The sequence below is a fragment of the Onychomys torridus genome, chromosome 14 (assembly GCF_903995425.1).
Source record: "Onychomys torridus chromosome 14, mOncTor1.1, whole genome shotgun sequence".
In the NCBI taxonomy this organism is placed as follows: domain Eukaryota; kingdom Metazoa; phylum Chordata; class Mammalia; order Rodentia; family Cricetidae; genus Onychomys; species Onychomys torridus.
In genome coordinates this window covers 47,850,311-47,865,795 of record NC_050456.1, presented here as the reverse complement: position 1 = coordinate 47,865,795, position 15,485 = coordinate 47,850,311, and the positions used below count along the sequence as shown (strand labels likewise).

At 40.2% G+C, this 15,485-nt stretch overlaps 1 protein-coding gene across 1 annotated transcript in view; it reads right to left on the bottom strand.

Moving 5' to 3' along the window:
- The window catches only part of Rad51b (RAD51 paralog B), a 754,045-nt gene that overhangs the window by 722,485 nt on the left and 16,075 nt on the right, over positions 1 to 15,485 (bottom strand). Inside the window, exon 6 of the mRNA XM_036205342.1 lies at positions 9,042 to 9,178. Within this exon, the coding sequence (XP_036061235.1) occupies positions 9,042 to 9,178 (137 nt within the window). The remainder of the gene's footprint in view (positions 1 to 9,041; positions 9,179 to 15,485) is intronic.

Below are 15,485 nucleotides of genomic sequence, written 5' to 3'. Positions count from 1 at the left end.
ATACACATAATGGATGGGAGGAAACGACTCAGGAGGGGCCAGGAGACAACACAGAGACTAAACACTTCCCAGAACCCACACAGAATGAGAACAGTGCAAGTTCCCACGGCAACAAGGAGTGCAGAGATCTCATTAGACCCTAGGCAACCGGCGGAGCCCTCGGAGGGCTTCACAGTACTGAGGCCCAATCATTCTCAAAGACCACTTGGGATCTGCTGAAACAGATGTGAAGGGCCAGCTTTAAAATAATACTCAAAATAATCTTAACTGTATGTTAAAGCAAAAATCTAACACTTTAAAGCTGTATATTTATGTATGTATGTCCAGCATCTAACATAACAATGTCTAACAACCAACTTAGAAAGTATAAGAAAGAGGTGGCTCAGCAGTTAAGAGCACGGACTGCTCTTCCCAAGGACTCGGTTTCAACTCAGCACCTACATGCAGGCTCACATTCCTACACATAAAATACAAAATAACAAATCTCTTTTTTCAAGTCTGCTCTAGAGTTGAACCAAAGCTCATGGCTTTCTGTAACTCCAGTTCCTAGGGATCCAAGGCCCTCTTCTGGCCTCTGTGGGCACCATGGACTGTTGCACAAATACACACATGCAGGCAAGCACTCATACACAGAAAATTTTAAAATGTTGAATTACTAGGCATGTAAATCACTAACAAAAGACCAGAAATTCTACAGATGATGGCATTATTAAAGCCCTCAGAAGCAGCTATTTGCAATCTCATAAATTTATTTAAATAAGGAAACAGGTTGTCAAACACTATGTTCTGTAGACCCAAACCAGAGAATAACCTGGTTTTGTTAATAAAGTCTTATTAGAACACTGTTTGTTCGCTTCCTAATACAGCTGCTTTTGCACTGTAACAGCAGGACTGAGGGGCCTCGGAAGACGAAGCGCTGGAGTGGTTCAAGGCCTTAATCCCAGCACTGTGAAGGGAGAAGGAGAGGACGGGGGCTCTACAGCAAGACCGTGTCCAAAGCAAAAAGAGGAGCTAGGGCGAGAACGCAGTCGGTAAAGTGTGTGCACTGCATGCGTGAGGTCCTGGGTTCAATCCTCAGAACTCATTTGAAAAAGCCAGGAGTGACAGCACAGGCCTAGAATCTCAGACCGGGGGAGGCAGGGACAGGCAGGTCCCTGGGGCTCCCTAGAGAGCCAGGCTAGGCCAGTGAGAGACCTTATCTCAATGAAAAAAAAAATGGGGGTGGTTCAGTGGTTAAGAGTACTCGTTGTTCTTCCAGAGGACCCAAGTTCTATTCCCAGCACCCACATGGCAGCTCACAACCATCTGTAACTCTAGTTCCAGGGGATCCAGTACTCTCTTCCGACCTCCTCGGGCACCAGGCACACAAGTGACAGACAAACACCCATAAGATAATGTTTTAAAGGGGGTAGATAGCACCTGAGGAATGGCACCCAAGGTTATCTGTCATCTGGGGTCCACACACACATACACACACACACACACACACAAACTAGCACAGGTACTCACATACATATACATGCAACTGCATGCACACACTCTTGACAGAATCAAGAACTAAAATAAATAACAAAATCAAAACAGCTATAACGGATAATACTGTTTCTGAGATACATCTGAAACAAGAATGTTCGAACCACTAATGAACCACGCTTAAGGCAAAGCATGTGTGACCTCCGGCTTTAACCTCATCAACCCTCCTCAGCCATGAACTTGAATAATGCACCAGCAACCACCCCACAATTCCACCTTCGAAATGAATTCCTTAAGATAAGAGAAATGAGCAAACCAGCTCTTTCCTTTTACTTAGCTTTTTAAACTGAGTTCATCTTTGGCCCTGGTTATAAATTACATCCTTTGAGCAATGTAACTCCACAAGCCACAAATCATACATACAGCTATTGTTAAGACACTTAGGGGTTTCTCCTCACCTCTCAGGTCTAAAGAATGCAGTATCTCCTTGCCCTAATGAACCCAACCCTGCTACCTGCTGACTCATGGTGAAAGCCTTTCTGCAGCTTGAGTCAAGTCCCAGCCACCGCCAGTGAAGGTCCCTCCAGGAGAACCCTTCAGGCTAAGGTCAGCTGCATTGTCGGTACTGCTGCCAGGTCCATCTTCCCCTACTTGTCATCAATCAACATAACATAATGCTTCTTCAACTCATAGGTACAGGAATTCTCACAGCTGTCAGATTCCCATAGGCTGGAATACAGACCTGGGTCAGTGGATTATTTGCTTACCCATATTTTCAAGATGTACCTAACCCTGTGGCATCTAAGACTATGCTGTGTTTTAAGCAGATGTCTAATAGGTACAACAAATAAAAACAGGCATTTTTCTGAATAATCCAGAGGATAGTGTCCACAACTCAGCATCTCTGCACTTTCTCAAATTCCTTTTGAGCCTCCTATTCCCTGATCTATCTCTTCTCTACATCTAGAAACAATCTAAGCTATGGTTAAACATTGCGATGTATCGGCCCAACCCACTTCCAGTTCCTCATGCTATGAGTCTCGCTTTCTTCAAACAGCAGTACAAACAGGTCCTCACAACTCATCATGACTGCTAGATAATCTTTGCCTCGATGTCTCATACTCCCACAGAAAAGTGGTCTAGTGAGAAATCTGCAGAATTACTGTGTCTAAGATAAGAAGATGAGAAAAGCAGGTATCCTTTAAAAGGGGAGGAGGGCATGATGGTGCTCCCCTTTACTCCCAGCTCTCAGGAGGGAAAGGCAGGCAAGTTTGAGGCCAGCCTGAACTACATAGTGAGTTCTAGGATATCCAGGGCTATGTGGAAACGCTGTCTCAAAGATAGAGAGATAGATAGATAGATAGAGAGATAGATAGATAGATAGATAGATAGATAGATAGATAGATAATAAATAACCAAAATTTTTAAAGGATATTTTACTGATGAAAGGTGTGGCCAGGCCTTTCTCTTCTCACTAAATTAAGCACAGAATGGATACAGATGCCTAAAATAAACCAGCCTAGGTCCCTGTCATAAATGAACAGCTGAATCAGATCTTTACATGTAAGAAAAATTAACCCATTTTGTCAAAGCCACTGTTCTTTGAGTTTTCAGTTTATTTGCGGCAGAAAGCTTACACAATTCACTGACCAACCTCCTCCTGTACTTCTACCAGGCTTGAACAGACCTGCAACAGAACACAGAACACATACCCAGACATTACAGAGTAGGCTGCATGCATGATCCACACAGCAGACTCCAGAAGGTGGCTATACCACAGACACTGCAACTCTGACTCCACCTTACCCTCACCAGCTCTCAAAACCTATTCTATGTGGGAGCAACCTCACCCCACTTCTCAAGCTCTATGAAGAAGGCAATGAAAAACTAAAAACAACGTAAGTTTTCACCCCATTCTCAAATAACCTTCTTATGAATTATGTAATGTGAATTAACATTAAATATAAAGGGACTAAAATTATACCTGCTTTTCTACCCTGCCTCTGATGTAAGCAATAACACTACATAAGGCAGAAGAAGATGGAGAAATAAGCAAATATGAAAAATCTAAAATATAATCAAGGACAGATGCAAAAGGAAGCGCTACAACCAAACAGCTTCACAAACACAGAAATGCAAGGACTGCCTCCTGTTGCTGCCATGCGGCCTGCCACTTCCTCCACCCTGGAACTTCCCTCCTGGAGGGGGGAAGAAGAGGAAGTTCAGAAAACTTACAGGGCCCAATGGCAAAAGAAATGCACCCTTTGAAATTCCCTTGTATGTCAGTTACCTTTCTTGTTGCGGACACCTGACAAAAGCCACTCAAGGAGAAAGGTCCGTTTGGGCACAGTTCTGGGCACAGTTCAGGGCACAGTCCACCACAGCCAGGAAGTCCTGGCAGCTGGTCCCATCCCACCCACAGTCAGGTGTTGCCAGATATCTGTTTACACTGTGTGAAGATGTGTCACTGTGGTTGGTTTAGTAAAGAACTGAATGGCCAAGAGCTAGGCAGGAGAGAATAGGTGGACTTCCAGAGAGAGAGAAACTCAGAATCGCGTGCAGCAGGAGACGCCAGTGAGACACTGAAAAAGTCAGATGTACAGAATGAGAGAGAGATAAAAAGACATGTGGTAGAACGTAAATTAATTTTTTTAATGGGTTAATTTAAGTTATAAGAGCTAGCTGGAAACAAGCCAAAGCTAAGATCAAGCTTTCATAATTAATAATAATTCTCCACATCATTATTTGGGGGTTGGCGGTCCAATGAAAAGGTCTGACTACATATGGTGTCCAAAGTGGAGGCATGAATATCCACACGGGTCCTGAGTTCCAAACATGCAAACTGGAACTAGAGCAATGTACTAGTCCTATAGTCTCTCAGGCTGGCTGGTGCTGATGGCATACAGAGGTGTGGATCCCAGCCACTGCCTACAGGCTTGAGGCTCAGCTCTCATGAACCCAACGGAGATGGAGCCAGCTGCTAGAGCCATGTGCTAAGCAGAACCAAGTGGCAGATTGCCTGGCCCTTTAAGGCTGAGCTCACGTGGTCAGAGAATACTGCATGTGCCCAGTAAAGCCAGGTTCAGACCCAGAAAACTTCTGAACAGGTACAGTGAAACTGGGTATGAACAGTCATAGAAAAAAATGCTTAAAAACAATAAAGTTTTTAAAGAGAGAAGGAAGTAATATTAAAAAATAAGCCACATAAGGATGGGAAATATTATATTATACCTTATGTGGTACTTTGTTAATTTTAACTTTTCGAATGCTAATGAACAGAGAACAACAGCTACTGAGAGACATTGGATTGTGGAAGGGACTGCTGAATTAAAGCAGCCTATATATTTTATGGATGTCTTAACTTCAGAACAGAAGTCAGGAAATGTGTTGTGATGGGGGAGAGTTATGCCTTGGTTTCCACAGGAAACAAAAAGCTATGGATTCCTTTAAAATTAATAGGGATCAGATTTGATGGGGGCTCCTGAGGATCTTGGCTACAGACATGAGGGAGAAGCCAGGAAAGATTACAGGACAAGTGATGTGTATGCTCATCCCTCTACATGGGAGCAGCTCGGAGACTGAAAGAGACATGACAAATTTTGTTGGCTATAGCATCCTCATGACTTATTATTACATGCCATCTTTTCAAATGGCATGGATGGAGATTCATATTACAGTTTGGCTATACAGTCCAAACAGACTTAATAAAGTTAACAGGTATCTTTTACCTGCTTAAATATAGAGCAGAGAATCATCTTTAGCTGATTTGTACACATCACACATTCCATACTTGTGTTAATGCAGATTTGTATGTTACCTTTACAAGTTTGTGTGTTTTCAGAAAAAAAGGACCAGATACCAATGAAGACAAGTAGTCCAGGTAATCCAGCCTCTCAGAATGCCTCTGTTGCAGTTTCCTCAAAAAATCTGCATTCAGAACAACTTCAAAGTGGCTAGCTAAGATGATCCAGCCTCACAGACTATTCCAGCCAGGATTTCAGATAAGCCCTGCACTTTCCCATCACATAGAGACTAGACAATAAATGTTACAGGTCGTTTTCTTAGTACTTGACCATTATCTCAATGTTCTCAGGATTCCCTAAAGATACTGACATTCCTCAGACAACAGGAAGTAATTTTAAGAACATGATGCTCACATTCCCAAGAGGTAGAGTGGGTGTTTTTTTTGTTTTGTTTTGGTTCTTGGTTTTTTGGTTTGTTTGTTTGTTTTTTTGTCATTCAGTGAGTTATGGATATTTGTCATTGTTTAGGTGGGGTTACTTGCAAATTGTTATTGGTCATGGTCAGAGGAAAAAAAACTAAGCAAAGGAGGTTAAATTTAGGGATTTCTTTCTGAAAAGATAAAAAGGATAAAGGAATGATAGGATAAAAGGGTAGATTATTGAATCTACTTTTAAACTAAAAAGCAACCACTAGTCTCAAATATTTTACATTGGTATGGATTTTTTAATACTGACACAAATTTAAGGTTATTTTGTTAAAACATACTATATACATGTTTCTACTCTTATTTAAGTACATTGTTTAAGTACTCTTGTTTTTGTTCATTGATACAAATTTAAGATTACTTTTGTTTTAACATATTGTATATATGTTTCTACTCTTGTTTAAGGTATTGTACCTATGCAGCTCATTTTAAAATGTAATGTTCTAGTCCTTAAAAGCTATTATTACAAACTATTTAGGATAATTAAGAAATGCAGGTTAGTTGTTAGTCATCTATAACAATCAAACTTGTAGTCATTTTCGGTATGTTTTCAAGGTTAAATAGATATATTTTAGATAGATAGGTGGTCTTCAAACACTTCAGAGATTTACAGAATATGGCATTTAAGATTTTTTAATAACATAAGGCTTTTCATGACAGTGAGATAGGTCTGCTTCTGGAAGCACCAATCTGCTTTAAAAAAGAAAAAAAATTATGAGCATCAAAGAACCTCCATATAGAGTTTGGTTTCATATGTGGCAAAATTAGCCATTGGGCAAAAACCTGCCCTTGCCTGGATGGCTGAGAGTATGCTGTCCAAATTGGACAGGCAAGACACAAAAGGTGACTGCCAAACTTTGCCAAGACAAGGTAGGACAGTCCTTCAAAATTCCTATTTCACACAAAAGTCTGTCAGATATTCTAGGCCGGTAGGCCAAAATGGATGGCCCAACATTGCAGAGGAACCTTGGGTGACTGTCCAGGCAGCCAGATGTCTCTACCATTTCTATAGTTTTAGAAGTTGTTTGATCTGCACTTCCTGTTTACTCAGGTAATATTTTATCCTTCTTAGGTCTCTGATGGGGTTGAAAACTAGATAGCTGTAGATGGATTTCTAAATGGTCTTATTAAATAAAAAACACAGAGCCAGATATAGGTAGGGGTGAAAGCCTTAGAGAGATCAGGGAAATAGGGAAAGCCACAGTTAACCTTACCTCACCAACTCTGCAGCTTCCAAATGTGAGTTACTTCCTGTCTACCCACGCCTATATGCCTTGCTGTTCTACCAACTGATTTGCTCTCTCTGTCCATCTTCATCACTTCTTCTTCCTGCCCAGCTCTGTCACATACTGTCTGTCTGTACAGACCTACAGACCTCCATGGTTAACTAGTGTTGGAATTTAAGACATGTGCTACCACACATGGCTCTGTTTCCAGTGTGTGGCCTTGAACTCACAGAGATCCAGACAGATTCCTGTCAGCCAAGTAATAGGATTAAAGGCATGTGCTACCACTGCCTGACTTCTTTGTTTACTTATAATGGCTGTTCCTATTTCTCTGATCTCCAGGCAAGCTTTATCTATTAAAGCACAAATAAAATATCACCAGAGATAGTTATACCATTTTCTTTGTTACCAAATTCAGAAAAGAAACTTCCAAAAAGAGATATAAAATTTATAAAGGTTGATAGACATAAAAGTTTAAGTTTTTTTATCAAAAAAATGTTTTGAGGTTTAAAAAGATATTTTTAGATTGGTAATACAAGTTATAATATTTGTTCTTTTTTAAATAACTTATTTCACTTTATTTTATGTACATTGGTGTGAAGGTGTCAGATCCTTCACACTGGAGTTACAGACAGTTGTAAGCTACCATGTGGGTGCTAGGAATTAAACCTGGATCCTCTGGAAGAACAGTCAGTGCTCTTAACCACTGAGCCATCTCTCTAGCCCCAATAATTGTTCTTATTGTATATAATTTAATGTGTTAGAGTTTAAAAACCTTTCCTTTTGCCGGGCGGTGGTGGTGCAGGCCTTCAATCCCAGCTCTTGGGAGGCAGAGGCAGGTGGATCTCTGTGAGTTTGAGGCCAGCCTGATCTACAAAGCGAGATCCAGGAAAGGCGCAAAGCTACACAGAGAAACCTTGTCTCGAAAAACAAAACAAACAAACAAACAAAAACTCTCCTTTTTTATTTAGACAAAAAGGGGGAAATGTTGCAGGATATTTATTTACACTGTGTGAAGATGTGTTACTGTAATTGGTTTAATAAAGAGCTAAATATTGGACTTTTGGGGACAGAGAGAAACTCGGGTTAAAATCTGACACAGCAGGAGGCAACAGTGAGACACTGAGAAAGTCAGACATACAGAACAGGAGAGTGGTAAAAAGACATGAGGTAGGACATAGATTAATTTAAAAAACAGGTTAATTCAAGTTATAAGAGCTAGTTGGAAACAAACCTAAGCTAAGGCCAAGCTTTGAAAATTAATAATAAGTCTCCATGTCATTATTTGGGGGCTGATGGTCCCAACAAGAAAGTCTGACTACAGTCAGGAAGCCCAGAATGATAAACACTCACTCACAGGTAGCTTTCTCCTTTTTATTCAGTCCAGGACTCAGTGGTGCCACACTCCTTTAAGGTGAATCTTCCTGCCTCAATTAACCTAATCAAGATAATCCTTCTCAAGCCTGCCCACAGGCTAACGTACCCTAGATAACCCCCCAGGGGCATACATGGAAGCTTGTCTCCTAGGTAATTCCAGATCCTGTTAGGTTGAAGATCCATGTTAAATATCATACCTCATCAGATCCATTTTGATCTACTAATATTTAAGGAGAAATAAAGACGAGAACTGTTCACAATGATGTAATGACAAAGAGTCCAAAAACAATACCTATAGTGTATCTTGGCTGAGATAGAATTGATCTTCGTATACATAATCTCCTATTTGATGACTGTCCATTCACCAAGTCTTTACTTCCTTCTAGAAATAACGTGTAAAGCAGCTTACCCTTTCATCTTTAGTCTTCCCTCTTCCCCATTTTCTACTTAACATCCCTCCACCCAGCGCCCCCCCCCCCCCCCCCCCCTTGTTTCTTCTCAACCTTCTACAAAACAGAGCTTACACAGGAACCCCAATGAAGCCAATAAGAAGGGGATGAAAAAGGAAGAAAACAATCTGCTTCCTGGATCAATTTCAAAAGAAAAAAAAAACCCTTTAAAAACAGTATTTAACACCCTTTGTTCTTAAAAATTAAATGTTAACCTATTTGTAAATGTCCCATGGTTCGTAGGAGCTATAAAAGCAAAGCATTATAATGGAAAATACAACAACCTACCTTTCGGCAGTAAACGCAGACTCCGTGTCAATGTACACAACAGCCCCTTCTAATCCTCCCATATTGGTGGGTAATGTAGCTAAAACACTCATCATTATACAAAACTGAGTTTTTCCACAACCTGGTGGACCTGTAATCTAAAAAACAAAGTGCATATTAGCTATTAAATTTGTATAAACACTGTAAACTAGCCAAAGAAAATTATTTTAGGATTTCTTGAAAAAAAAAAAAAATCCAATGAACCTGGGTTCCAGGAGAGAATTAAGTCCTACTTCACTAAAACACTCACTGTATGTAACAAACTAACTTTTGCCTTATTAGTGTATCCTTGGGATATATATGTTTGGGGGCAATGAGAAAATGCTCAATTAATCACCTTCTGTGCTTCGTTACCAGATGTGAAGTTATAATGAAGAAAGGCCAGAAGACACACTCACTCACTGTATACACTGGTGTTGACAAATAACATTGTGAAAATACTACTGAAGATTGGTTTATTGGTGGGGTCTTTTAATCTTCTAGGCAGTAGATGGCACAGCTACTTGTCATTCAAAGAGTCGGTAGACATGACAGAGCACAGAGCTTCTCTGTCCTTTCTCTCTTTTTATTTTTTTTATCTTTATTTTACTTTTTGAAAGAGAGTCTCACTACATAGCCCTGGCTGGGCCAGAACTTGATATGTAGTCCAGGCTGGCCTAGAACTCACAGAAATCTGTCTGCCTCCACCTGAGTGCTGAGATTAAAGGAATGTGCCACCACTTCCAGCTGCTTATATATATATGGGGTGTATGTGTGTGTGTGTGTGTGTGTGTGTGTGTGTGTGTGTGTGTGTGTGTGTGTGTACATATAAGTTCTTCCTCCTGTCATCTCAACAGCTCTTTCACGGTCTTTGCTATGAATTGTGCTTCAGTGGCTTTTCACCCTCAGTCCTCATCTCCTGACAGTACCACAGAGATTCTACGTTTCACAGCCCCACTGTTCTCCCAAAGGCTTGCGCCCTTAGAACTTTGTCCTCAATTTGAGGAGGTGGAAACTTTAATGGGAAGGCTGATGGAAGACAATTGGGTCAGACAGGAGAGCAGGAGGGTTGTGCCTCTCATGGAATGTGTTAGTTCACAGGACTGTTCTGCACACAGTATTTTCCTCCTTGCTTCTCTGCCATATTGTGACACAGCCAGGTGAGTTTTACCAACAGGATATAGCCATGTTGTTTGGATCTTCTAGCCACCATATCATAAGCCAAATAAATCTCTTTACTATATACAAGTATCCAACCTCCAATATTTTGTTATGGTAAATCGTATAGTAATAAACTCAAACAGATTTTTATAAAATCTAGCAAAACTGGTATCATTTGAAATACTCTTTTGCCCACCTAAAATTAACTTCTGTGTTGTCCGTTGCCTAAGAATAAATGCTAAAATGCATTGTTTTACATGTCACAACAAGAGAAACTCAAGTCGTTAAAAGTTGTATGTGAATCCATACACCCACCCCCTGCACTCAGCAATTACCATTTTCTGTATTTACTATGCTAGCTTATGCCATATTAATCTGTCTGTCCATCTCTCCACCTTTTTACCAATACATTTTGGGTTGCTTTCTTTTATAGTTCAAAGTAAGCCAAAGACATCAACATGCTTTCTCCCAACAATTTTGCATACATATTCTCTAGAGTTTCGTATGTATAGTGTTTTTCCTTTTGAATTTCTCATAATGAAAACTGCAAATACTTGATGACTACCAACAAACATACACATATACCATCTATGAATTATTTGCTTATGAAACTGGGGATTGAACTTAGGGCAATATGTGCTAATCAAGTATTCTAATGCTGAGCTATAACTCCAGCCCAATATATGCAATCTAAATTCCTATCAAATTAAACATTACTATTTCCAGGAAGTGTCCTCATACATTATTTTCTAGTCAAGAAGTCTTAGCAGGTCTGGTGGCAAGGGCTTATAATCCTAGCTACTTGGGAAGCTGAGACAGGAAGAATCAAGGCATATCTGAACTACAGAGTGAGTTCAAGGCCAGCCGAGGCAACATTATATCTCAAAATGAGCAGTGTCAAAGGAAGGCAGTAGATGTAGCTCAGCAGTAAAGTGCTGTCTAAGCACGTCCTGTGCTGCCAAAACAAAACAAAGACCATTTCTGTGCAGGAAGTCTTTCATTTTTGAGGATACACCTTCCAGGTCAACATTTTTATCTCAAGGACATATGCTCAAGAAAGTAGTTCTTAATGGATTTCATTTTTTGAAACAGAATTTAGCCAATCAGATAATCTAGACCATACTAGAAAAACATTTATACTTTACAATCTTTATTATTTCTACCATTATTAGTATTGTTATTATCATTATTATTATTACTCTTGCATATTGTACACAGCCCACGTGTGAAGGTCAAACAGGAATCTCAGCCAGTAGGTTCTCTCCTTCCACCAGATTTGGGGATTGAACTCAAGTTTTGGCTTGCATGGCAAGCGCCTCACTCTCTCAACCATCTCAATAGGCCCCCTTTAAAGTTTTTTATTTTTATCTTAAAGCACGGTCTCATTTTATAGTAGTCCTGGCTAGCCTAGAACTCACTATGTAGACCAGGCTGACCTTGAACTCACAAAAAACCAACTCCCTCTGTCTCCTAAGTGCTGGCATTAAAAGCATGTGCCACACTAGTCATAAATATTTTTGAATATACTTTAAATGTATAGTGTTCTCCTTTGATTGATCAAAACTGAACCATCCATTTTGATCACTGAAACTTCACAGGTCTTTACCATTAGCAAAGGCAACACAGATCAACTAGTTCATTACATATCACAAGAGAAATTCCAGTTGGTAAAAGTTACACATGAAAATTGCAACCAAAGAAATGTGTGCATGTTAGAGTGTGAATGGATGAAAAAAATGGAGGACTGGATGTCTTCCTACGAGTGTTGTCTATTGACAGATCTTGTATATATTCTCTGATTTAATGAGATTAAAACTGCTAAATGCTTGGTGATTTTAGTAGAATGTAATTTATATGACATATACGAAATTATTCAGTAAAGTATCAGGTACCATGAAAGTGTACAGTATTAATCTACTATTCCCTCTTCTGAACGATCTGCCTAAAAAGTGGAAAAGTTAATACTAACTGCCTTCGTACAGTCTGGGGAAACACAACATCATATCTGGGTTTGTTTGGGCTTTTTCAAGTTTGAATTAAACTATAGTAACTATTTCTAATATATTCTCAGTATATTTTTCTTCTTGCTAGCTGTGTGTGTGTGTGTGTGTGTGTGTGTGTGTGTGTGTGTATACACCCACATACAATTTTATGGACTTCCAGGAGTTAGATTTCATTATTTTTCAGGTTTACTTATTTAGGGAAAATATCTCAACATTAATAATTTTAGCTGTAGACAGTTTAGCCCTGAATTCCAGCATCCAAACCACAAGATTTCAAGCTGTGTTCGGTGCCCAGCTTCAACACAGTGGTGGTTAGAAAGAAAAAAACCTGCCAAGCCAGAACAGCCAAGTCATTTGCTTCTTGGAAACTCAGAGTGAATGAAACATTTGCACACAGAAACCCCGTAAGATACAACCAGTTGCACATTGTTAAGCTGACACCTTAGTACCTCTCCATGAGAAAAGCAAACACGTCTGAAGGAAAATCCTTAGTGAAGACCATTCAAATATCAGCAAGACAGCAAAAACTAGTGACCCACTTGAGGAGGAAGCATGTTATTCCCAATAAAGAGAATCTAATTATCTTTTTTTAAAAAGAAAGGAAGGAAAAGAAAGACAGAGAGAGAGAAACCAACTCACTTCAACCTGAAGTTCACGTGGAAGAGGATGTGAGGCATAAGACCTCCCATCATACCAAGTTAACTCTGCACACTCAGGACTGGGGCAGCAAGGTGGTGCCATCCGCCAAGCCACTAGTTGGTAAAAGAAAAGGAAGGCTTTCCAGCCCTGACCTGAAACAAGACAGCTCCTGGAACTTCTCTTTTTCTCTAGTAACCCAACATCTAAGAACATGTCTGTATTTACTCAAGAATTATGCAAAAATATGATTAGGTCTTCAGACCTACATAACTAATTTTTTAACTACCTCTCCCAATCCTAAAACCAAAAATAAAGAGTCAGGAATCTCAGAAAGGCTGCTGCACACTGCCTTGCAAAAGAAAACTGGGTCTCAACTCACAGAACATCAGCGTGTGGAAGTTTATAGCCAAGACTCTCTCCACCATTATTATATATTGACGGCTACTGTGTGTGTGTGTGTGTGTGTGTGTGTGTGTGTGTGTGTGTGTGTGTAGGTGTGTGTGTGTGTGTGTGTGTGTAGGTGTGTGTAGGTGTGTGTAGGTGTGTGTGTAGGTGTATGTGTGTGTGTAGTGTATGTGTAGTGTATGTGTGTGTGTATGTGAGTGTGTATGTGTGTATGTGTATGTGTGTGTAGGTGTGTGTATAGGGGTGTGTGTGTGTGTATGTGTGAACAATAAAAATCAAACAGCATGAAGACAAACAGCCATTCATTGAACAGCATTTCCCGAACATGCTATGTGAACAATCCTAAGAAACCATTAGAAATAAGTATATTTCTAAAACAAGAACGAGTAAAGAACTCAACAGTGCACACTAAAGTCTTGTGGTGGCTGGAGCCTGTCACAGAAGTCAGTCGAGCAAACGAATCACATGAGTGTATCATCCATAAGAGATCCCCACCTGAAATGGCTCCCCACTTCTTCCACCACTACAGCCCCAAGTCGGCCACCCGAACCCAACTGTGACTGAACAAGTCAAAACCCATCTCCACAGACCTGGAGCTCCACAGCAAGAAACATTAAGATTGGCTACAGCTGTCAACAGCCAAACTAATCCATTGACCATGTAAATCCCACCCATTTCTACTGTAGGACCTGCAGGTATCTGAGTTTACAAGCCTCACTCTACTATCTCCTGGGACCATGTAGGGCAGGCTAATCTATCAATGAGGGGGTAAAAAAAACCTGTAATACGACTTTTACCCAAGGGAAAATGAGGTGTCAAATCAAGACTCTGGTTCCTTTGGGGAACATTAGAAGAATCTATCCCAAATCAAAACTGCCCCACGGAAGGAAAGCACTGATCTCAAATCATGAACAAAAGCTTACAAAACCCAGGAAATACAAACAATGCAAATATTTAGCAGTGCCCACAGGCTCGTCTTCTGGAGGTACTCTTTGAACCAAGATACAAAGATGTGACCATCTTTTGACTGACAAGAGCTTGGACCAGTTCCCTAGACTGTAATCTCTAGATTATAAAATGAAACTACCAAACTGGGCAGTGGTGGCGCACGCCCACTAATCCCAGGGCTCAGGAGGCAGAGGCAGATGGATCTTTCTGAGTTTGAGACCAGCCTGGTCTACAAAGTGAGTTCCAGGATAGCCGGTGCTGCACAGAAAAATCCTGTCTTGAAAAACAAATAAATAAATAAACAAAGAAACTGAAACTATAATTTGGTGATACTTTTTAAATTTTCTTTTACACTTATTTATTTATTGGGGGTACATCAAAGTGTGTGTGTGTAGAGATCTGAGGACAACCAACGGAAGTCAGCTCTTTCTACCATATGGGTCCTAGGGATGGAACTGGGGTCAGGAGACTTGGTGGCAAGCATCTTCACCCACTGAGCCATCCCCTGACAATTCCTTTAAATACAACTCTAATTCTACCTACTCACAATAGCATCTATCTTATGGACTTTTAGTAAGGGTAAAGTTTCACCTGAGGTGAAACTTGGGTTTTGAGAAAACAGTGGCTTATTCTTTTACATTAGCACAGATAGACACAAAGTACAGAAACAAATGCAGTGTATCTACAGCATTTCAATTTCCATGGACAATGAAGATAGAAGAGGGGGAAAAAACATTTAAAAGGCTCTTTAATGGATGATAATGTAAAAATGGTTGATAATCATTGACATAATACAAACTTCTGAAGCTTAGGCTTCAAACTTATCTTCACTGTTCCTTTTCCATTATAATAGATTCAGAATTGCCTATCTATCCCACAAGCAAGGAATCCCTTTCAGTCAGGCAATCAGACAAAGCCCTTGGCTCACTCCCTTAGCAGTTCAGCAGGACTGCTGTCTCTGAGGCCCCCTCTGCATGAGCACGCCTCTGATTCCACTTCCTGTCTTGGTGCCGTAACTGATGATGTAACTCACCAGACCCAGATTCAGTGAGTTCGTGTAAGCTAAAGTTGATGATAAATACATTTGGGGACTGTAAATTTAAAGTTAAGAAAGGGCAACTACAAAAAAAAATGACGAGAGAATGTTTCCAGATTTACATTACTCCCTCAATCGTTTCAGAATGAGAAACAGATTGCACAATGCAAGCAGAGACTTCCGCCCATACCTGCTCTACTCTTCTACTGCCCAATCACCACGGATTTAGAAGAT